General features: G+C 37.3%; 1 protein-coding gene across 3 annotated transcripts in view; it reads left to right on the top strand.

The window, feature by feature from the left end:
- Positions 1-25,540, top strand: part of PACRG (parkin coregulated) — a 228,692-nt gene that overhangs the window by 126,179 nt on the left and 76,973 nt on the right. For all 3 annotated transcript variants that reach the window (XM_071549422.1, XM_071549420.1, XM_071549421.1), the window contains one exon: positions 8,529-8,678. In XM_071549422.1, coding sequence (XP_071405523.1) covers positions 8,529-8,678 — 150 coding nt within the window. The remainder of the gene's footprint in view (positions 1-8,528; positions 8,679-25,540) is intronic.

Raw genomic sequence — 25,540 nt, forward strand, 5'->3', positions numbered from 1 at the left:
AAACATAGATTCACAGGTGTTTTTGAAGAAGAAGTTGAATATATTTACAGGCCAGTGAACAGTAAAAGGAATTAAATTATCAACATAACTTGTAATATAACTACCAAAATCTAAATTTGGTGTTTAGAGAGAAGATGGAGGTTTGGGGAAACTTGATTTGATTCTGTAAAGTTCAGGCTATCAATGTGCTGTCTGGGGAGGAATGTTCTGATTTGATCTCTTCTGTGAAATAAATCCACTGTGTACTGGGAGAAATGCTGTCATGTTTCCTACCTTATAAAGTCTATCAGTCCCAAAGATGAGAACTGTTTCTATTATAGATATTATCTGAGACTGAGATAGGATTTTCCAAACTGCCACATAAAGCTAAAATATAAATATAAGAAATATCAACTTGCATAACTTGTAGGTCTTTGAGATTTCAAGGAAAAGACTTGAATGTTTTGAATTAATCATATCTATTGTAAAGAAGTGGCATGTGTCTTAAGAAAAGTTTCTGCTCTTAAAGGCAATTAACAAAAGAAAATTCTAAATTTACATCAATTGCCAATAATGTTTAACTGAAATTAAAAATACAGTGAATTAACATTTACTGAAGTTAATGAATTTGTATTTTATATTGGATCATTTCTAACAAGCTTTAATAAATAGCACTGTGGAAAATTTCCATCCCAAAAATGTTCAGTGTTTCAAATACGTTTCAAATTTCATAACTACTTGTTACCATGGCTTTTAATGGTAGAAACACAGAGCTGACTCAGACACTGAGCATCATATATTTAACAAATACATCAGATATTTAGCTTGCTAGCATTGTAAAATTCTCTTTTATTTAAGACAGCTATGATCAGCTTCAGAAAGTTGGGGATTTTTTGGAAAAACTGTACCAGTACAAAATAAAATATGTTTCAATGCGAAATACTTCAGTTGAACAATTATTTGAGCTGGAGGATTTCTTGGAGAAATGGGTATCATAATCATGAGCAAAATCTTCAAGCTCATGTGCTGTTAAAGGAGAAAACATCAAAACCACCAAGCAACAGAATCAATTTATTGGACTGGTTTTGTTTATAAAGTTGCTGTTTAAGAGATGTTACAATGTATAACCTGTAGTTTAGGTGACCAAAGTGAGAGACCTCCCATGGAGGGAGGGAAGTCCTCCAACAACATTTAGGAAACAGAAAGGTATCTTTAACTGATGAGCAAGCCAGTCACTCACTTTGCTGTTATTATGAAGATTCGTCTCTTACAGCAGACTTCTAGGCCAAGCTGCAACAGCCAATACTTTGGATTGTTATGCATGTTTCCTTCATTTGGGCTGTATAGCTGTGCTGTACTAAAAGTCTTAAATGGTCTGCTTTATTCCTGTGTAAGGACACTAGTACTTTCTTCAATTTCTGTTAAATTCTGGGTATCACTGACATTGTCCAGTGTGTTGAAATGTACTGTTTTCATATACTGTATTAAAATTCTCTTCATTTAATTCACATAGGAGAATGGTCTGTAATGATGGTGGTACACAGGAAATAATTACCAGATTTTTAAAATATAAACAGATACTTGAAATGGGAGTATCTTTGGGGCAAGGACTGCCTCTAATGGAATGTTTATAAAGTGCCTAATACAATCCAGCCAGGAACTGGTTGACTGCTAGACAAGCCACAGTCCAAATACTTAATAAGCATAACAGTTCTATAGTCAGTTTGATCGCACTTTTGATATTTACAAGTGTTTTCCTAAGACGCCCTGCATATTTCTGCAATTTGAAGGGATTCAGGCTCAAATTCTCAGTCTGTTTGATCCTACCATATCCGTCTTCATCTATATCCCTCTAGGCTGCAGTGTGTGCCTTGCTCTTGTGTCAGTACTAGGCAGCAACACTGAGCACGGCTGTGGGAGGTGTGTCCAGGTGGAGGAACTTCACTTTGTGACAGAGTTCCTGAAGCAGGGGGGTAGGTTGAGGAGTTTCAAGGAGAGCGGGAGAGACTGCTAGAATTGCATCTACCTTCTCTGAAACAAGCACCACAGGCAGACATGGTGACTCAAGGGATAGGAGGCAATGGTGACATGTTCAGCTTGGACTGTGCCACTTCCTGGATGCTTCTATGCAGTAGGATAAAAGGCTCTGGAAGTGGTACCAAGCAATAACAAGGATGATTGTTCATCTAGCACGAAGGTGTCATGAGTTGACCTGCACCCCGCATCAAAACTGCTTCCATAAAGAAAAAAGAACTTGCCATTGTAATAGGATTGTAAGCCCTTTGGCAGGGAACAGAAGGCTCAATATGCACAGTGGACCCACATTTTGGGTCAGCCTGATGCCTCCCTAGGGCCCAGGTTAAAGATGTGAAGAGAAAGCTTCCTACCCTGATATGGTGCTCAGATTATTATCCATGATTCATTTTTTAGGTAGGCAGTGATGAAGTCTAAACAAGAAGCCTTAGGACAATCTTGAGACAGCTGATTAAGGCTCAGAAGTGGGAGTAGTTCTCCTCTATCCTTCCAGTTGCAGAGAATGATGAGGGAAGAAGCAGAAAGGGCCAGCACATAAATACCTGGCTCCATGCCTGGCGTCACTGGAAGGATTTGGAGTGTTTTGATCACACCTCAGTTTAAATTACCTGAGACCTGCTGGTACCTGTGTCAAAGGTGAAAAAATGATCTTTGCTCAGGAGTTAGCAGGGCTCATTGAAGAGCTTTAAATGAGATTTTGAAGGGGGATTGTGATCAAACCAGGCTCACTTCAGATAGGTCTGGGTGCAGCATGTGACACTGAGGGATGGTGTGCCAGTGAGGTCCTTCAGTCTTCTGTCTTGGTAGAGGGAGGAGATAGAGATCTCTGTGATGTGATGGCTGGAGGCCAGCTTGGGCACAGCATTCATAGAATCATAGAATCGATTGGGTTGGAAAAGACCTCCAAGATCATCGAGTCCAACCCTTGGTCCAACTCTAGTCCATTTACTAGATCATGGCACTCAGCGCCACATCCAATCTGCATTTAAAAATCTCTAGGGATGGTGAATCCACCACCTCTCTGGACAGCCCATTCCAATGCCTGATTACTCTCTCTGGAAAGAATTTTTTTCTGATATCCAACTTAAATTTCCCCTGGCAGAGCTTAAGCCCATGTCCCCTTGTCCTATTGCTGAGTGCCTGGGAGAAGAGACCAACCCCCACCTGGCTAGAACTACCCTTCAGGTAGTTCTAGACAGTGATGAGGTCACCTCTGAGCCTCCTCTTCTCCAGGCTAAACAACCCCAGCTCCCTCAGCCTCTCCCCATAGGACTTGTGCTCCAGTCCCTTCACCAGCCTTGTTGCTCTTCTCTGGACCCGCTCCAGCACCTCAATATCCTTTCTGAACTGAGGGGCCCAGAATTGAACACAGTACTCAAGGTGTGGCCTCACCAATGCAGAGTACAGGGGAAGGATCACTTCCCTGGTCCTGCTGGTCACACTATTTTTGATCCAGGACAGAATCCCACTGGCCTTCTTGGCCACCTGGGCACACTGTTGGCTCATGTTGAGCTTCCTGTCAATTAGTACTCCAAGGTCCCTTTCTGCCTGCCTGCTCTCCAGCCACTCTGTGCCCAGCCTGTAGCGCTGTATGGGGTTGTTGTGGCCAAAGTGCAGGACCCGGCACTTGGCCTTGTTGAACTTCATCCCACTGGAATCAGCCCATCTTTCAAGTCTATCCAGATCCCTCTGCAGAGCCCTCCTGCCTTCCAGCAGGTTGACACTCCCTCCCAACTTGGTGTCATCAGCAAATTTGCTGATGATGGACTCAATCCCCTCATCTAAATCATCAATAAAGATGTTAAACAGGACTGGACCCAATACAGACCCCTGGGGAACACCACTGGTGACTGGCCGCCAGCTGGATGCAGCTCCATTCACCAGCACTCTCTGAGCCCGACCCTCCAGCCAGCTCTTAATCCAGGAGAGGGTACACTTGTCCAGGCCATGGGCTACCAGCTTTTCCAGGAGTATATTATGGGAGACAGTGTCAAAGGCCTTGCTGAAGTCCAGATAGACCACATCCACAGCCTTCCCCTCATCCACCAGGTGGGTCACCTGATCGTAAAAAGACATCAGGTTGGTCAAACAGGACCTGCCCCTCCTAAACCCATGCTGGCTGGGTCTAATCTCTTGTCCACCCTGAAGATGCTGTGTGATTGCACTCAGGATGAACTGCTCCATAACCCTGCCAGGCACGGAGGTCAGGCTGACAGGCCTGTAGTTGCCAGGGTCCTGCTTGCAGCCCTTTTTGTGGATTGGGGTGACATTCGCCAACCTCCAATCATCTGGAACCTCCCCAGAGAACCAGGACTGTTGGAAGATGATGGAGAGCGGTTTGGCAAGCTCTTCTGCCAGCTCCCTCATCACCCTGGGATGGATCCCATCTGGTCCCATAGACTTGTTAGGATCCAGCTGGCTCAGTAAGTCAGTAACTATTTCCTCCTGGAATACAGGAGGACTATTCAGCTCCCTCTCCCTGTCCACCAGCTCCAGAGGCCAGTTGTCTTGAGGGCCACTTGTCTTACTGGTGAAAACTGAGGCAAAGTAGGTGTTAAGTACCTCAGCCTTCTCATCTTCCTTAACTATATTTCCCTCCAAGTCCAACAGGGAATGGAGGTTTTCTTTGCCCCTCCTTTTGTTATTAATGTATTTATAAAAGGACTTTTTGTTATCCCTAACTGAAATAGCCAAATTTACTTCAAATTCCACTTTTCTTTCCCTAATTTTTTTCCTGCATGACCTAGCTCTATCTGTAAATTCTTCATAAGTAGCCAGCCCTTTTTTCCATAGTCTGTAAACTTTCTTTTTATCCCTTATTTCTTGCAGAATCTCCCTATTTAACCAAGCTGGCTGTCTTCCCCTCCGGCTGGCCTTTCGGCACACTGGGACAGCCTGTTGCTGTGCATTCAAAATCTCCCTCTTAAAACATGTCCATCCCTCCTGGACCCCCTTGCCTTTAAGGGTTGTTTCCCAGGGTATGCTCTGAATCAGTTCTTTGAATAGGCCAAAATCTGCTCTCCGGAAGTCCAAGGTAGAGGTTTTAATGGTGGCTCTCCTTACATCCCTGAGGACTGAAAATTCTATTATTTCATGGTCACTATGCCCCAGGCGGCCTCCAACCACTACATCATCTACCAGCCCCTCTCTCTTTGTAAACAGGTCTAGCAGGGCCTTCCCCCTGGTAGGCTCATTTACCAGCTGATGAAGGAAATTGTCCTCTATACACTCCAGGAACCTCCTTGACTGCCTCTTCTCTGCACTATGAAGCTCCCAGCAGATATCTGGCAGGTTAAAGTCACCCACAAGAACAAGGGCTGGAGATTTTGAGACATCCGCCAGCTGCGTGTAGAATAATTCATCCCCTTCATCATCCTGGTTGGGCAGTCTGTAACAGACTCCCACAAGGGTGTCAGCCTTGTTGGCCTTGCCCCTGATTCTGGCCCACAGGCACTCAACCTCGTCACTGCTGACCTCAACTTCAACAGAGTCAAGAGACTCTCTAACATATAAAGCCACCCCTCCACCTCTCCTTCCCTGCCTGTCTTTTCTGAAGAGCTTGTAGCCCCCCATGAAATGACAGTTTTCAGTTCTCAGAGAAATAAGGAGAGAGGTCAGCAGAACTCCTGCCTAGGACTTAGGGAGAGCAGACCTGTTTAGGAGCCTGATTGACAGAGTCCTGAAGGGTACACAAAACGACATTCCTCAAGAAGGAAATCTTCAAGGTGCAGGGGCAGGCCTTTCCCATGCGTCAAAATATAAGCAAGCAGATGGGCTTGAGTGAACGGGGTTGGGGAAGAGTTTATGACCTTTGGAAAAAGGGGGAGGCAACTTAGGAAGACCAGAAGGATGTCATGAGGTTATGCAGGGAGAAAATTAGAAGGTGCAAAGCCCAGGTAGAACTTAATCTGGCTATTGCCATGAAAGACAATGAAAGTGTTTCTGTAAATGTATCAGCAGCAAAAAGAGGGCTAAGGAGAATAGATGGAGAATCACCATCCTTTATAGGATGTAGGGGGAAGCATAGTGATAAAGGATGAGGAAGAAGCTGAGGTACTTAATGACTTCTTTGCCTCAGTCTTGAGTAGTAAAACTGGTTGTTCTTGCAATACCCAGTCCCCTGGGCTGGAGACATGGATGGGAAGCAGAATGGAGACACTATAATCCAAGAGAAAAAGGTCAGGGACCTGTTACACCACATAAGCAGAGATAAGTCTATGGCATCAAATGGGATCCACCCAAAAGTTCTTCCTAAGGGTAGCTGGCAGCCATTTCCACTTACATGACACAGTCTGCATGCCTCAAAATAAGGCTTCTCATCCTCCAGAATAGATTCTACAATCAGGAAGAACTATTGCTGAAAATGGGTATAATTCGTTAGTTAAGGATTAAGAAGCTCTGATTTCTGTCAATGATTAATTTTAATGTCTTTTAGTTCATAATTAGTGTGTGTATGAATATTCAGTTTTATTAATTTGTATTAATTAATTCATAAAAGTGAATAGAAATATTCATTTATGTTTGTGTGAATGACATAATTATTGTACTTAAGATACAAGTGTTAATGACAATTTCCCTATTAGTTCAGTTAGCTACTCTTTATGTGTATGACAATTTAGTCCTGAATAAATCTGTATGTTGGAACCCCAGACTTTCCTTTTCTAGTCGCTCCTTTATGAAAATGAATTATGTGAGAATATTTTCCTACCTGAGTCTTGGACCTATCTTTAAAATTGTATCTGTGGGGGAGGTCTCTCTTTGCTAAAACAGCCTTAGAACATCTACCCACAAAAGCATAATTTGGAATAGCCAGCCCTTTTGCTGGAGCTTAGTGCTAGCATGCTGCATTGGTGGGCTTCCTGTCTACACACTGACACGCTCAGGGACAATATGAGATTAACTGTAGCCTGGTGGCTACAATAGGGACTAGCAAATAAGAAGTACAGAATTCGGTCTGTATTTGCATTTAGCAGCGCTTCTCTAACTTGGAATCCCTATGATATGCAATAGTACTTTTATGCCTTGGCTCTCTAACTGTTGTCTAACAGTACTTTCAGTACATTGGTCAAAATCATGCTAAGAGGCATAAAGGAGATTATGTGCTAATTGATTTTCAAGAGTTGTCTCTACATGTTCACACAACCTATCTGCCCTGCCCTTGCTTTGGAGCTCTAATTCTGATTTCTAACACTCTGCAGACATGCAATAAGAAGCAGAAGTGGATGTGGTACAGTGCATTTGCTTAAAGAGTTGGAAAAAACTGACATTGCTCCCATGTGAGAATACCACTTCATTCCATATGAAAAGGCATTCTCATGCCTTGACAAAACTCAGTACCAGAAATACTGAATCATAGAATTGTAGAATCATAGAATGGTTTGTGTTGGAAGGGACCTTTAAAGATTATCTAGTTCCAACGCTCCTGGCGACATCTTCAATCCAATTACTTCATTTTGAAAAGGCAGTTCTTGAAGCAGTTGTTAATAACTCCTCTTCAGATTTTGGTGTGTTCTTTACTACAATTTTTTCTAAATGCTTATAATTAACGTCATATTATGGTATGTTGAATCACATGTTTATATACTTCTGTGATTACAAAACACAGCAGTGAATATGTGCTTATCTTTTTCAGTTCTTTCTCTGTGCAATGATGTAAACATTTATGGAAGTGGGCAGAACTCTGGAGAATTAGACCAATACATAATAGCATACCAAATTTGAAAACTGCTTCCAGCTGCATAATTTTTTTAATAAAGTGATGGATTTTGCAAGGAAAATAAAATATATTTCAAGCATGACTCATTTTTAATTATGAAAGAGAATGCAAAGTACTTGCTTTTAGTAAAATTAGAAGAGAAACAAAAGGTATTTATGAAATGTCATCGTGTCATAAGATTAAAACCATGACACTGAAAGCTAAGAGGAAAATCTAAGTAGGCTAGACAAAATCTTTTTTCTTTCTAGAGTGTTTTTCTTTTGAAAAAAGCCTACAAGGGTTTTTTGTGTGTTTTTTTTTCTATAAACATTTGCTTCATTGTACTGATTCTCAGAATAGTAGGAATTGTTAGTTGAATGAATAAAATGATCGTGAAATAAACGAGTACAAACATACAAACACTAATTGTTGCACTAGAATGTGTCTGTTGTCAACCTTTGCAGGTTGTCTTGCAGTTGTACAGTTCCATTGGCCCCAAATGGTACTTACTGAACATTTATTTTTCATTTGTTTGGACCACACCAGTGTAACACAGGCAGCATGAGAGAATAATGAGCTGCATTCTTTGGGTTACTGAAGAGTCAGCACAAATTGTGGGAACAAATAACAATCAGACAAGGCAGTGTTTTATAACATCAGGACTGCAATCCATCTTTCAAAGCTGGGCTAATAAAGACCCACTTACAATCCCCGGCAGAGTACAGTTTAATTAAATTTGTCCATTAGAGGACTCCTCCCCCTCCCTCTACATTTTAGAAATTAATTCTGCTTTCTGCCTGTTGTTCTTTTTGCATCACAGAAGCACTGAACCTTCGTAACCGAAAGGTCCTCATCAGCACACTGAAAATCCTCCAGCACCTGGTGGCATCAGCTGACATGGTGGGGGAGGCCTTGGTGCCCTATTATCGGCAAATTCTCCCAGTCCTAAACATCTTTAAGCATATGAATGGTGAGTTATCCTAACAGACACTGTCTTTCAACTCCTGAGGTAAAAAAGGGGCTTGAGGCAGGGTTAATTAACAATGTAGTTAAGATTTATTACTGTATATAAACTCAAATCCATTTGGAGCTCTAAATAATGCAAACTCCCCCCTTACTATTCCCTAAGGATGCACTGAAATTAACAATTTCATTTATTACTCCTTGCACGTACAGTTTGTTTAACACAGTACAGAAGCACTGAAGCAGTTCTATAATCTTCCAATAATTAAATTGTAAAGTTTTGTAACAATATTTTTAATACATTAATAAATTGCGAAGGTTTCTTCCTCCCTCCAACACAGTAGTTCAGTGCAGCTGTTTTATTCCATTCTATGCTCTCCACAAGCAATTCACTGCAACCAGAAGGTTTAGGAAAGATTAAAAATAAAAGTAGAGATCAAACTAATTAATTTGAGGCTCAAGAAAACTCCTCATTAGAAAATTTCAAGTTACGTAATACCTAGCAAAACGGTGAAGTTTGAAGTTATTACTGCACACTTAGCAGGTTTTATTTTAGAGAAATTTAGAACTAATTTGTACCTACAGTTAAGTGTGTTGTTTTCTTTGTAGTACAGATCTCTATTGTCAATTTCAGTCTTTAATAACTGGTACTATGAGAACTTTATACTCTGAATGCGTTTGCACCATGGTCACCAGCTGAAATCAATGTGATGTATCTTGTTTTTGCCTAACCAATATCTAAAGTATTTTTTGGTAGTAACACTATCTACACTTATCTGTTCAATTATCTACTGAGTTACTGTATTTAAAATTTCTGTTCCTGACTTGCAACCATGTGGATGAAGAGAACTTAATTCCTCACAATCTTTCAATAGAGGTTTTTCTCGGAATTCATGGCATTTTAATAGTTCTTTGCAGGACTCCTTCCTATTATACTTCCTGTTTGCATTACTACAGAATATAATATCTTATACTCACTCTTCAGTGAGTATAAGATTCACCTCAGATTGAAAAATGCCCTTTCAAAGACTGACTTTAAATGAAATTTAGATTTTAGATCTCTTTAAATACATTTACATCTGCAAATTTGTTTTTCTTAGTGAGAAATGTGCAGTAACATGGACTTCCATAAACACAACGTAGTTCAGATGACAACTGTGGCTTTCTAAAAGTTATGAGATGAAAGATTATGAGTAAAATCTGTAGGCTGAACTTAAGTAATTTCAGTAGGGCTCCTTATGAGTTGGAAGATTCCCCCTTAACTGATCTAATTTCAGTATCTGGCACAAAATAAGACTGTTAAAAGGACTCTCATTGATTAATGAATATAGCACACATGCTTTTTTCCAGGTTTCAGTCTGACATAGCCCATAAATTCTCTTGACTAGGCTTTCCTACAGTGATTTCAGATGAATAATAGGAAAAGCTCATGTGTAACCAGGTACATACCTTAGCAAGGCATTAAACATAATCTAAATATAGCTTCAGTTTTGATTGTATTGTGAGCAAAATAAAACATATTTTCAACATATTTGCACAAGATCTGTACTCTGTGAGTTTGTGCCTATATAAAACTACACTAAATCATTATTTTTGGCATTTAAGAACTAAAATCTTGGGAAGAAATGAAAAGTAATAGCTCAAAATTAATTGATTTTATTAAGACATTACTTTTCTAGAAATAAAAGATTTGAAAGGGCAGTATTACCAGGAACGAAATGGACACTATTTGCAAGGCTGACCATATGAAACTGTTCAACTTATTCAGTATTTGCATGTGGGTGATGAGGAATATCTGTGTCTCCTCCTGCCTCAAGCAGGTTATATTTTGTTCCTCCTTCACTGGTGGTTGACAAAAAAATGCGTGCTCGCTTCCTCCTCCTTTCTGTGTCCCATAAGCTACTAGGCAACTAAGGTGCAGGTGTTTGCTCTCAGTTATAAGAAAGTTGTAGAGATTGATCCACGCTCTTTTCTCTACCTTGTGTTCATGCAGGTGAAAGATGAGGGAGTGGAGTGTACACTCTTTTTTCCTCTTTTCTGTATAGCTTGAGAAGGCAAAAACTGTGACTCATCTTCCAGGAGTTGTAAGAATTGCATTCAGTCAATAGACATTGAGTCAAACACTGCAGAAGTTTGTCCAGAATTAAGTCAGCTCTGAGAAGCCACTTTTTAGTCATTGCCACCCCACTAGAACAGTATCAGATGAAAGGAACTCTCCTGAATTCAGCATCTGTGAATATCACTTGCACTAAACAAACTTGTAGTCAAGAGAATATTAAAAAAAAAAACAGAACCAAAAGCCAACATATAAACAACTAAAGCAAATCAACAAACCAACCAACCACAACAAAAAAATCAAAACATGAAACCAACAAAACCCCAAAACCCAAACTGTCAACAACAAAAACAAACAAACAGACAAAGGCATTGTTACCAAATTAAGGTCAACTTACTTTAAGTTCAAGTTACCTGCTGAACAGGTCAGAACAAACCAAAATGGTTCTTCATGCAGTGGGTGTGATGTGAAGCTCTGGAACTTCCAGCTCCAAATTCTTTAGATACCAAAGGTTTACATGAGTTCAGAAATGTCATTAAAAAGGGTCTGTTGCCTGTTTAATAGTACACATGGGTCATTGTTGTTGGTAATTTTTGTAAATTCTAAAAATAGGAGAGTATTGATGAAAAATAAATTAAAAGTTTTAATTATTGAAAACATCTAGAACATGCTCACCTATCTGAGTTAGAAGATACAGGTTTAAAATAAATCAATGCAACCTGTGTTATAAATGCCAAGGGGAAGAGCCAACCCTCCTGAGACAGTCTGTGTGAAAGCCGCAGGAGAGAGCAACGAACTTTGGGAGAGTCTTGTTAGTGAGCAAGAGGCTTTTTGGCGCACAAGTCATGTTTGGTGTGTTTGAATTTGTGCCCTCACTGGAACTTAAACTCTGGCCTGCAGAAGGCATTTCTTTTCACTTGGGTTCCCCAGTGCCCTGTTGCAGAGCATTAAGACATCAAAGAGCGAAGTTCTGTTGGTGATGCTGCCAGTAGTGTCTTTAGTGGTGGAGACAGTGAGAGCATCCTCACCAGCTGGCCAGGGTGTTCTCCCAAAAAGGGTTAAAGCTTTCCAGTGATTGAGGAAGAGGAATACTGCTGAGATACAGGAGTGTTTGCCTAATCTCTACAGACTGGGAGGGGACCAGCAGTCTCTAAGCAAGCTTCCCAACATACAGAACTATTATGCACTTTTGCTGCTATGTAATATAAGAAACAAAAGAAGTCATGATAATGCTTACTAAGTCTTATTATAAACGCCATAATGCCACTGGAGTTTAAATGTGTAAGGTAAATGCACTCTTATGAAACTCATTTAAATCTTGTTAAAGGGAAAGAAAATTCTGCATAGACTCACAATGAAAGTATGATCCTTTTGCATCACAAACCCCTTTTTCTCTGTGCCTTACTTTCTAAGCTGTCTTTTGTTAATGTAATAATTACCTAATGTAGAGACAATTTTAAAATAAATAAAATAACTTTGTTCTTTTTCAAAAGCAAATAGAAGAGAAAAATATTAAAAAAAAAAACCAGGAGGCTTCAGAGGCTGAAATTTGCTATTAAGGTGTGTTTATACGAGAGCGATATCTGAAGCAGAAACTTGTTCATTTAAAAGATTAAACTAGTAGGAAGAGCAAAATTCCCTTCTTTAGTTTACCTGACTGGTAGATGAAGATTTCATTGACTTAGTTTAACAACTATTTTATGCTGTCAAATCCAAGCAGTTTTAATGCCTGTACTTCATCAGTTCATGTACAGAATATTTTCAAGTGAACAATTTATATTATTCAGCAGTGATCAAGAGCAGTTTTGCAGATAAAATAACGTAGAGTAGATGAAAACAAAATATTTTTAAAATTTGCATGCCTCAGAGAGAGAAGTGTGAAGTGAACTGTAGAAGGTACCTCTCTAGCATGATAATTTTGTCTGTGAATTGTTTCAGTCACTGTAAGGCAAAAGGGGGTAATACAGCAGACTAAAGCCCAAGTTTCTTTTGGCTGCAGTAAAAATGCCTTGACACTATCAATAACTTAAAGCTAAAATAAACTTCTGATGGCTTCGACCTATGTAGTCAGTCCTTGAAAATCAGATTTTAAAGTATGACTGAGAATACCCCCTGTAGCTGTGTCGTAGCATTCAGCTAAGTGTGAAGCCACACAGAAGGATTATACTGCATGCTTTACATGCACTTCACTCAGGGGAAACATTCTCTTGTCTGAAAGGTACTTCACATACTTCGGAGAACTCTGTCGTACAAAATGCAGTAGTACCACCTAGATGCTAAAGGAAGGACTCATGTTTCATGGCAAGAGCAAAACATTGTACCCACAGGTACAAGAGTTCCAAGTAGTGGATTTTGAGTATTTTTAGAACTGCTTGTGTATTCCTGTGGCAGTGACGCTCCTTCAAGTGGTTCATGGTTATTAGTAAGAAGCAGCAATTATCCTCTAATGTGATTGAATATGCTCTCAAGAAAATTTCTTGCCCAGAACTTTTCAACTGTTTGCTTATTTCACTGGGAAATATAAAAGTCCTTTCACAAGGAATGTCAGTCCTGTTCTAAAGTACTTTACATTTTGCCATCAACTTTGGCAAAGTAATGTGTTTGAGATTCTCTTAATTTCTCCTGTGAACTTTGAGATTTCAGATTATTCTCATACAACTTTTCTCAGGGTTCCCTGCTAATAAGAGCAGATAGATGCTGTAGCTTTTCTTTTTCTTTTTTTTTTCTTTTAAACTGAACATGGAGATTCCCACAGTTGTTTCATGGTTGATATTTGGATAAAAGAAACCTAATACCATAAGATTATTGCTAAATTAATCCATGTTAGTACACTAGTCCTATCAGAGCAGGACCATAAAATGTGTACTAAATCAAGATTTCAAATTATTCTTATGCTTCATTGTGACACTTATTCTTCCTATTCCTATGCATATTTTTCAAGCTTTTTCATTATTTCCAAGATTTCTTTGAATTCCATCAGTTATAAATTCTGAAATTTAAAACCAAAGATTCTGATGTGACTTTAAGGGTATGTACTTCAAAGAAATAAAACCACCATGAGAACATAGATCTGAGTGAATACATTAGTTTAGATACATTTTCTGGGTTTTTTTCCAATATATAACTTTAGCACAAAAGGATTCAGAATGTTCTAACTCATCAACATTTAATGAAAAATATTGTTTTCCCAAAATGGAATCTGCCAGTAAATCAGCTTTTAAAGCAGATAAGGATAAATTGATCACACTCCAAAAAAGTTATTATCTTACTAGCGGGAAACAAAATATATTTTTGTAGTTCCCAAATGTAATTAATGATATTATTTCAACAGGCTTCCTATGAATTATAATTATACAAATATTTCTTTAATAAATTTATTTCAATGTTTTTAAGAACATGAAAAAAATTTTCTTCTATGAAATCAGCTGCTGGTCTTTAATAATGTTTTTCAAAAATGTCTTGTGGGGTTTTTTGTCAAGAATCTCATCTTGATTGCCAAAGTATTCCAAAATAATGTTTCATATTCTAATTAAATATACAGGAAAATGATCCTCAACCATTATAAGATGTTGTCTTACATGTTTTTTTGCATACTTGTCAATCTCATTTTGATTCAATGACCACTCTTGCACATGGAGTTACAAAAAGGCCATCAGAACCCTGAAGAAAAGAAATTAGAAGATACCAAGACCCACCTATATTGGACCATTTGTTGCTTCGGTATCTTTAATAGGAAGCATGTGATTTTAAACTGATAATATAAAAAACTTCTAATGTATGATCACAACTCTGTCAGGTACGCTATAACACATTGAGTTAATCATCACACTTAGATCTTAATTGCTGAATAATTTCTAATTACTATCTAATTTCTTAGCTGAAAATACAGCACCAGTTGTGGAAAATAAAACTGACTCAGCTGTGATTAAATTGATGCTGTTCACACTTAGCACTTACTTTTAATGTGTTAATAGTCTAATTAATTCAGCATCTCGAATTTTGGATTAAAAAAAATTAAAACTTCCCATGTCAGATGGTGATACATTACATCCTGTATTTTATTTTTCCTTTTTCAGGTTTTAATTTTTTGAGTATGATGACTCAAGGAAATGAGAGTTGTCTATTGAATGACAAATAGGTTGTGTGTGAGTTCAGACTTCTGAATTCACAGAAAATTCATGGACAAGTGAAATAGTAAAAACATCAAATTCTTCCTGTGCTTCAGTGCAAACAGCTGTAAAATGGGTATAACCTGAAAGGGTTTGTAGGCTTCAATCAGCATTTTGTTTGACAATTAATCTGATCTTTCACTAATTACCAGGAGTGTGGGCATGTATGTCAGTGAATCATAATTGTCACTAAGAGTTCATATCATGCTTTGCTTTAATACTTTTGTCAGATTTGTGTTTCTATGGGAAATTATTACCTTTGGAAATCCTATGTTTGAGGATGATTTGAACATTCAGGACGAGACTTGAGTAGAATTGCAGTAGTATCTGTAAGTCTGCTTATTCTGAGTACTTATACCTATCTTAATATCAGCAGGTGTGTATCTGGCCTCCAAAAGAGACAGGGAAGCGTTTAAGTTACTGAGAAGTTCATAGTGTAGGCATGCTTTGAGCAAATCCAATGCATAGCTGCAATACTAACATCAAAACACAGCAGGCATAGTCATTCTAATTTATTTTGCTTGCAGCTTTGTTTCTAGCCTGTTTGGCATTGGTTGGCCAAGAAGGCCAATGGCATCCTGGCCTGTATTAGCAATAGTGTGACCTGCAGGACCAGGGCAGTGACTGCCCTGCTGTACTCGGCACTGGTGATGCTGCACCTCAATATCTGTGTTCAGTTTTGGGCCTCTCATTACAAGGAAGACATTGAGGTGCTGGAGCATGTCCAGAGAAAGGCAAGGGAGCTGGTGAAGGGTCTGGGGCACAGGTCTGATGCAGTAAGAGACCTGGGGTTATTTAGCCTGGAGAAAAGGAGGGGACATCATTGCCCTCTACAACTGCCTGGCAGAAGGCTGTAGCAAAGTAGGTGTTGGTCTCTTCTCCTAAGTAGCAGGAGGAAATGGCCTCAGGTTGTGTCAGGGAAGTTTAGGCTGGATATTGGGAAAAATTTCTTAATGGAAAGTGTTGTCAAACACTGGAACAAGCTGCCCATGGCAGTGATGGAGAAACCAACCACAGAGGTAGTTAAAAGATGTGTGGATGTGGCATTTAGGGACATGATTTAGTGGTGAACTTGACAGGGATAGTTTAATAATCTTAAAGGTCTTTTCCAAACTAAACTGTTCTATTGTTCTATATTTGGTTTTTGGATTTTTAATAAAATGCATGTGCAATTGTGCAACTTGAATTAGAACTCACAGTTCTCAACTGCTGTCTGACTTGTGTTACTGCTTCACCTATAATTTCTTCTTTGGGTAGAAGTTCTGAACTCTGCTGAACCAAACGGAATGACACCATGAGGGATGGTGCAGGCTGGCACAGATTTATCTAGAAAATGCAACCCACATAATCAGGTAGTTCAGTCCCAGTTTGGTGGAATTACATCTGCATAGGTTCACAGTTCTCCAGCTGCCTTTGGTAGATCAGAACTTCCATTCTGCAATTCTGATTAAAATCCTGTAAACTTTGGAGGAGTAGTTTCATATGTGCTTCTCATTTTCAGCTGTTTTGCTGTAAGCAGCTCCTTAGGAACTTCTTTGTCACTCTTCTCAGGCTCCTGATTCAGTTTGCAAAGTCGAGACACCTACAAGTGCCTTGTAGGTGACCAGTCTGCCTCTCTAGACATTAAGGCTTTCTTTGGATCTGCCCTTTACAATCGAGATTGTTAAAAATTTGACTACCTTCCGATGAGTTCTTCCTTTCTTCTGGGTAATTAATTTCCATGTTTTTCATGTAGTTGGTTTGCAGTTGGTTGCTGGGTCTGAGAAGTGATTTCTTCAGTTGGACTTGCACTATCTGCTTCATTTAGAACTACTTTTAAAGCACACATTAGGTAATTCTTAAATAATACTTGTTTTCTGAATAATTATTCTATTTTTATGTGTGTTTGCAAACAAATTTGCCTAAGTTTGAGGAGACATATGGTTTCAACTTGTCACATTTATTAAGGTAGCATAGTTTTTGTTTTAAATATAGATCTGAAATCTGTGTTCATTTAATAATTTAAAGCTGATTTTGTTTGTTTATTGCAGATTTTTTAATTTGTGTGCTCAATTAGGATATTTGCTCTGAGAAAACTATTTCTGTGAAAATCAGTACGATGTTGCCAAAATTGCCTAAATTGGCTCTGCACCTGGCTTTCTGTGTTTATATTAAATTAAGAAAAAAAAACACAAAACCCCCAAACAAATGAGAAAAACAGGTAATGGGGAGAGAGAAGCTCAGGAAAGAGAGGGAATTCCTTGTATGTATGACAATTTCACTTGTGGCATCTCTCCTTGCCCTCAAGAAAAACAGATTAAAGCCCCATATAATGGAAAGATACCAGTGGGAGCATAAATATTGCAGAGTGATTAAACCACCAAAATACTCATGTGATTAAAGTGCTTCAGGTCTTTCAGTTATTATTCTGATATATAATTTCATCTCATTTCACGATGTTGCTTTTTTCATAGTTTTTGAAGAACACTCTGGGTAACAAAATTGATTTTGTGTGGCCCATAGCTTTGGACTATTGATCCTTTTTTTTTTTTTTTAAATTACACATCCATCATCCTCCTTTTCAGACACACCAGTAAAAATATATATTCTTGTTATAATATCATCTGGTCATTCCCATGCTGATGCAATTAGCACATGGAAATCTTTGCTTCTTTGACAGAACTATACTAGCTAGCTGAGAGCTACCCTTTTGACTTTTCTTCTTTAAGAATTAGGTCAAGTAGATTAAACATTTATCATCAGAGCATTTGCTTACTAGTCTCTGCATCTAATTCAGAAACTAGGAATTTCAGCTAGGAGTTATATTTTCTTATATTTTCAAGGGGAGGAATGCCAGACCCAACCAATCAGCCAATCCAAACCAAACCTCACCTTTTTATGTTAAGACTTTCCACTTGTACACTATGTTAGGTTCCCTGATATTTTGGCTTTTAAATCTTAATTAAGCATTCAGTAAAAGGAAGGAATGCCAAAACTAGCATTCAACCCTTTCACTTCTCACTTTGTTTTATGTATTGTGATGCAGTTTCTAATAAAAAAGATTTGACACAGTACATGAGAAGAAATTAAATCAATACATACTTAAGGACGGGAATAATTTTTCAGATTTAGTAATTGTCAAGCTGCCCTGTAGGTCGGTTGACACATGACAGTGATGGGGTTACCTGTTGCTGCTGTCTGCCTTTTTTTCTCCAGTCCAGTGATCAGAAACCCATTTATGGCTGAATTATGTGGGCAAGAACTTTGGCCAATATACAGAGCAGAGGTTGTCAAATAGTACTATACCTCATGTCTCACTGCAAAGTGCTTTTTCTATTTTCATAATGATGGATTTTGTTTAAGACATTGATATTCTGAATCAATTTCCTGTAGTGTCAACAGTAATTTTTTTATACATTCCCAACAATCCCTGGGTATTGGTATGTTGTTTCTTGTTTTTTACTTAATGTTCAATTCTCCAAGACAGAAGCAGATGCATTTCTGATGTATTTGTGTGGTTCTATCAATGATGAATTCATGATCCAAGGTCCCTGACTTTGATTCTTAAGCCCTGTATTAGTATAACTGCATAGCTATGATGTGTCATTGAACTCAATTAGGGATTGTGACTTGGAATTAAATTTTAGTTTTAGATTATAATATATTCCATATATTTCTATTACATTAAAGTATAGGGTACTGCAAAAAATGATCATCTATTTACTCACTGATCTACTTTAAGTGAGCAGAAATTCCAATTGCACATAAAAATACATAATTTTTCTGTAACTAGCAAAGTATAAGAAACAGAACACATATTCTAACAGTTTCATTTGAGGAATGAAACTGGATCCATAAAATGGAAATTTTTACTCAAAGAATGTTCTCCTTCCACAAACCTCACCTTTGTATTTGTTTGTCAGTCCTCTTTTTTTTCTTTCTAGCATTCCTTGCCATGTGTCATGCATTTCCTAATCTCCTTGTGCTTTATGTCAGCATTGCAGAAGGCTTGACTTCTGTTTTTATTTTTCATCCAAGTTAAAGAATAAAAATTCTTCGTTTTGCTCTTTTACTGTTACTGTCAAGGTTTTTGTGTAAGAAAGAAGAGTGCTTCAGCAGACGACACCAAAAGAAGTTAAATATATTTTAAGAATTAACTTTTCCTTCTCAAACAAAGCAAATACGATGGAGTATTACAGAGAAGATGAAGTATTTTTAAGCTGTCTATCAAGTATAATGTAGCCTTAAGCTACATATTTAATAAATCTAACCATCTGACCATGGGAAATATTATGCAAGGAAATGGTATAATTCTCTTTAGGTGGCTGTATTTTGGTTTAATGAGAACTGTGCGCTAATGAAAATGTGCACTGACAAATATAAGAGTGTGATGTTAAATGCTGATCTATACTTTAAACTGTAAATTATATGCTGTATTCCTGACTTGCAATGGAAAGAGACAGAACGTATTCAGAAAGGCTGGATATGTAAAATTAAGTTTCATCTTTGGAGGAACTTGCCTTCACTGGTTTCAGGAAGAACCTGGAGAGGTTAGCTGTACTAGGAAGTAAAATTAACATTGGTAAATAAATTGTCCATGTATTAGATCTCAGAGAGAAACATACTGTCCTAGTAGTTTCATCTATTGTCACAAAAATGTCAGTTGCAGATCAAGGCTAAGCAGTGGAGTGGTCATAGCAGGCAAATCATCATAGATGTTCACAATTACAACTAAGGAAAATAAATGTGAGACATATGAGTAATTCGAGTTGCAGCTCCTGTAGTAAAAAACATTGTGTGGTATGTTATTTGAACAGCAGCACAGTTACCATAGGCATTGTGAAAAGATGGTTTCCCTGTGCTACAGGAGTCATTCTGTTGGCCCCCAGAATCTGTTCTTAAAGATCTTTACTGTAAAATGAACTCACACCTACCTTATATAACTACCTACTAGTAATGCAAACATTGTGATGAAACCAGATATGAAAGTGAATGATTTTGTTGTTTTGGAATACTTTTTGTAATGTTTTTTGTCTTGTTGTAAACAAATAGTGGTTATAGGGAAACTACCGTGTCACAGCCTCCCACAAAGAGATGTATCCAGCAAACTTAAATAATCAGGAGTGATTGGCATACCCATATTTGTATGTGAAAAGGAAAATTGAGAACCTACCATCTGAAAAACTGTGTGTGCACAGATGGAACAAGAAAATGTGATGTGTGTGTTTGTGTATGTGTGTGATTTTTTTTTTAATGAAGACATATCTACAGTGAAGATCCCCTTAAATTATTCTTATGGGTTTAGCAATTCAAGGTTCTATTGAGGAGATGCAGAGATTATTTCCTATCTTCTTGAAAACTAAGTTCTTCATATATCAACTTTGTTATACAGTTGGGACAATATGTCAAATATAACTAAATTTAGGGTGAGAATAAATTTAGACCTTTAAGGTTCTCCTTCACAAAGGACCTCTTCTTCTGCATACTTGTAGAAACTTATCAAACTTATAGAAAGTATTCTTGGTACCCTGTCTGAAACTGGTAAGTAGTGAAGTATCATTATTTCTTGTATGGAATCCCAAAGAAACTCATGAAACTTGAGGTAGGAGCAGAGATTTGTTTGTGGGGCCAGCTGGAGGATAAGTATTTTGTTTGCAACTTAGAACAAACACAAATCCTTGATAACTAGGTGTCAAAATATTACGTATCTTGAATGCAATACATAGTATAGGTGTAATGCAGATTTAAATATAAATAGTAGAGTATATATTCATGCAAAAAGAGTATTCCAAGTCTTCTTTTTTTTTTTCCAGATGCTTTTCTTTTTGGAAAATAGTAAGATGAAAAAAACCCTTACATTAGCATTATAATACTCTTAATCCAAGACACATGCAAAATACAGATTGCTATTTGTTTCCTATTCTGTCCTCTGAGGCAATCTAATATAGTTTCAGAATTTACTGTCCTCTTTTCTGGGGCTCTGACCTGTAATTTCAGTCATATCCCAGATCTTTAGGACATCTCTGGATCATAAACTGCATGTGAATAATACTGACTAAGGACTCCAATTTGTCATCATTATGCAGACCTTACTTGGAACTGAGGATTGTGAAATGCCCAAGTGTCAAATTCTCAATATGAGAGGTTGAAATCACTGAATGCAAGATTTTTTCTGTTTTGCACAGTCATATTCCTTTTGAGTTGAACAGCGTGTTTGTCAGCTGTGGTCTGTGTCTGCATCATTCTTTGTATCACTTCTTACAGGAAGCAAAGAAATTTGTGAACTATAATTAACAAAGTTATCTAAAGAAATAATGTAGAAATAGAGTCCCAATTGCTATGAAATATGTGCTCAAATCTCCGTTTTGATGAAAATAACTCTGAGGATTTGACCTTTTAATATGTCATGATGAAATGTAATATAGTTCTGTTCAGATTTTATTCAGCAAAAATCATGCCACTTTACATGTTAATTTTGAGGTTTTCTTTTATTTACTTCCTAACCCTCTAGTACATGAACTAACTAGAGAGTTCTGAATTGGAAGTGAACCAAATAAGGTCTAATTTTTGTGAATTTTTTTCTTAGGACTGAATATATAATGCTTGAACATATTACATTGCATTATTTATGATTTATGGTTAAAGGTTATTTCTGGTTTGCTTTTATTCATTATAACGGCTCTTGTGTCTTGTCTTAAATATTATTGTCATCTTTTTATCTTTTTTCATTACTAAATATATGTCTTAGCTCCATCAGTTAACATAAGCATTTCATATATTGCACAAATATTGCACATGAGTTATGGGAACAATGAATAACTTATTAAACACTGTAAAATGGTATGTCTCTTTAGGAATATTTTCAAGTCACACTTCTAACACTAACAGGATTAAGGAGAGTTAAGAATGTGTATACCTACATTGCTGACATTGTATTTTGTTACATATCTAAATGTCCAGTATGTGCTGATGTGCAAAGCCAGTGGGATAGAAATACCCTACACTAAGTATAGGCTGTGTATCACAGCTAGTCTTTTGTTGTATGAACCTAGATTTGGTTAATCTATCCTGCAATAGAGACAGCAAAACCTATAAACACTGCATATTATTTTATTTTATGTGAAATATTCAAAATGGAAAGCTTGAGTAGAAGAGAGTTACTGTAAAATCTATATCTCATACCTTATCTATCCTGTCATCTCTCAGGGGATTTTGGTTTTTTTGCAAGGATGACTTTGGGGTTTCCTAGAGATTATTTTTTGTAAAGTTATTGAAGATTACAAAATAATCACAATAAATAGATGTACTTTAAGTCCTAGCTCTCAAAAAAAGGAAAATCTGCCATTCTAAAATCTTACCATTACAACCATGTGTTAATAGCCTGGAAATGAGTAAATAGTTACACGTTCAAAGAATTAAAATTAGTGAATTAAAAGAAAGGGGGGTTTATTCTGTCTTCATTTAACAGAGAGCTGATGCAGCTCTACAAAGAAGGATTTAGGGTGCTATCACTACGATTATCTAGGGTGCTTTTGAAAACAGTAATAGAGGCATTGTTGTTCCCAAAGATGGATAGATTAAACACCTTTATTTAAAATAGGACTTTTTAAGATAGTAAGACATTGTTGATGCACATAATTTAATAAATGGAAGTGAATTTAAATAACAATAATTTAGGGAGTCTGAAACTGTATTTTGTGGAATTCTGATTTTAACATTTGAAATGATAGTAGGTGAGATAAACTTTCTAGACCACTTTTTCCTGTTTGAGTTAGGCACTAATGTTTTCCACATTTCCTTTGTAAAGCCGTATTCTTCAGTCTCTTTTTCTCACAAAAAAGGATATTTAATTTTTGACTTTCAAAAGTGTAGAAATCTCCTTAATATACACAAGTTAGCATACATTATTCATACACTGCGTGATACTACACAGTATTTTCTTCTTGGATTTTTCATGCTTAGCTTCTATACTAAAAACTGATTTGTGACTGAATTTTTTTTCCCCGCATTGTTTTAGATCCAGGTTGCAGGGGAGAAAATAAGGCTATATCCTCTCTGCTACATTAAAAAAAAAAAAAAACAACCAAACAACCAAAACCAAAAACAGTTCAAGCACTGATCCGTGGTCATCCTTGTTGCTTAACTGTTCGCACTGTGCCTGACATGGGTTTAAGCCTGTGCAAAGTGGCATGACTGAGTCACAGTTTCATTACCATTGCAGAGGTCTTGGTTCTACCCTCAACGCCATCCTTGTTCCACTCCTAGTTTGGAGGCTGGGTAAATGCCACCCTGCTGAGCTGCACTAGACTCAAGTCATTATTTCAGACACTCTGAACTGAAGAGAGAACTGAAACCATAATAATCTCTTTCTGAGTGTCAGATAGATGTCACCGGTGGCCCAAAAGATAGTGCCAAGTGCTATGCAGCATGCTTTTGCTAATTGGCCCCAGGAAGACAAACACACTCCAAAAGTTTATTCCTTAGGTAACTAAAATGTTACTTCAGTTATTTCCAGGGCAGTTTTAATTTGTTTTAATGATTAGAATGTCAATATGAGATGGATTCATGCTTTACAATTATTAATGTACTACTGTGTGAATAATTCAGTACTTTTTCTGTGAATTTAGCATCCAGCATATCCCAACCTTTTCTTTGTCCCTTTCCTACAAATGAAACAGTTCTACAGCCACCTTCTTTCAACACCTGATATGCTAGATATGGTTGGATAGAGTGGAAATGTAGGCAAAATTTAGCATAGGAGGTGACTCTGTTATTTCTGCCACTTTTATACTGGTGGAGGTTCTTGGCACTCATAGGGGTTCTCGAGGGGTAGTATCCATGTTGTTTTGCTGTTGATTTGCAAATCCCACAGTGCAACAGATTCGTAAAAGAAATCAAGACATCTTGTCAATCTGAGTTGTTAAACAAACAATGGTCCTCAAATATCATCCCTCCTTTAAACTGTCTGCATATTCTATGGCGATTAAAAAGTGTTTGTTAAATGGCGGGAATATATGCAGATTCTTCATTGATTTGCTCTGTTTATGGGTTTGCATTAATTAGACACAGAAATTCTGACAGCAAATATGATAGAAAAGTTGCATGTTAAAATATTTGATGGGGTCTTTTTATGTGTAAAGATGATTGTATTTTGGTTGAGAATCTGGATAATGCAATAAAAAATATCAAACCCTTTTTGTAATAGCTAATTTTGCAAAACAGGGGTCAGTTAAGCTACTGTGCTTTGTCTATTTTTATATTTTTTGTTCTTTTACTTTTGATATAACAAAAGTACTTCTCACTACCACAGAAGAAAGATATTTGTTCTGCTTGCATGAGTGCCATCAAACATACAAAGTACATTATTCAAGGGCAGGATTATGCAGATGTTTACTCTCCTATTATTAATATTTAGCATTTTGTCTGGTGCAATCGTTCACCAACATTAGAAGAAAAACATCCCTTTGGTTGCATTTTTTAGAATGGCAAGTGACGCTGTTTATTTAAAGGAGCCATATAAGGCAATGGGTCCAGTTTGCATACCCTCATTCACACTGAAGCAATACTTTTTATCATTATTGATCCCAAAGAAACAAATGACCAGGGGAGCCAGGGGATTTCATAAAGGGAAGGCTGAATCTGATGCTAACCAAAGCAGAAGTGTTTAAATGCAAGAGCCCACATTATCAGATGCAGTGATAGGCACCAGGCCACAAATTCATTTATCTGAACACTAATGATTTTAGCTATGCATATATTAATTATGAATTATGTTTCCTTTTACATAACGTTATCTTCACATTGTAAGTAGATGTGAGTACACAATATTGCTTTAATTCCTATTACTTAATTTTCTGTGTGACTTCTGCCCCTCCCCAGGCCAGGAACAGACTGTACCTCTTCTATGGTATTTTGCTGGTCAGAAATCCCATTTAGCTGCTGCTATATCATCTTTCTATCATTAAACTATGATTGTTTATCTTCCACAGTAGGACTGGGGGGGTTTAAAATATGAGCAAAAATGGAATTCTGAGAACTCTTGAAAAATGGCAGGCAAGTTCTGCAGTTGTTTCAGCTCTGTCTTTAGGTAACTTTCTAGTCTCAGAAGTTTTTATATCATTTCCCACTGGATTACTTCATTGCACTTCTTTCAAGATGTGACTTCCTTTTGAAATTAACTTCTTCCACAAATTTTCAATTTCCCATTGTGTGTTGGGAAAGTCTCAAATACAGGCAGAAACTGAGAATGCTCTTCCAAATCAGACAAACATCTGGGATTGAGATAAAAGTTTAGCAGTTGGGTGAGTACACATGTGATGAAATGACACTGTTAAAATCAAGAGTCTCTTGTGCAGCACATATAAAGTGTACAAATTCCATATATTAAAGCCTGTAAATGACAAGAAAATCTATAATGATCTACATTGATCTGCACAATAGTTATTGTTAAATGTCTTCAGAGAGGTGTTAATTTTATTTCAATACCTTACTTAGTAAGGAATTTATTTTAATTTAAAATATTATATAAATGGCAGCACTGTTGGAGGGAAAATATATTTGAAGTAACTGTTCAGTTAGACAAATAATTAGTAGACACTAATAACTAGTTAGACACTACAACCTTTAAATTGTAGTGCTGGAAATAAAAAAATTATTCACAATAGT

This window comes from Pithys albifrons, chromosome 2 (assembly GCF_047495875.1).
Source record: "Pithys albifrons albifrons isolate INPA30051 chromosome 2, PitAlb_v1, whole genome shotgun sequence".
Taxonomy (NCBI): Eukaryota; Metazoa; Chordata; class Aves; order Passeriformes; family Thamnophilidae; genus Pithys; species Pithys albifrons.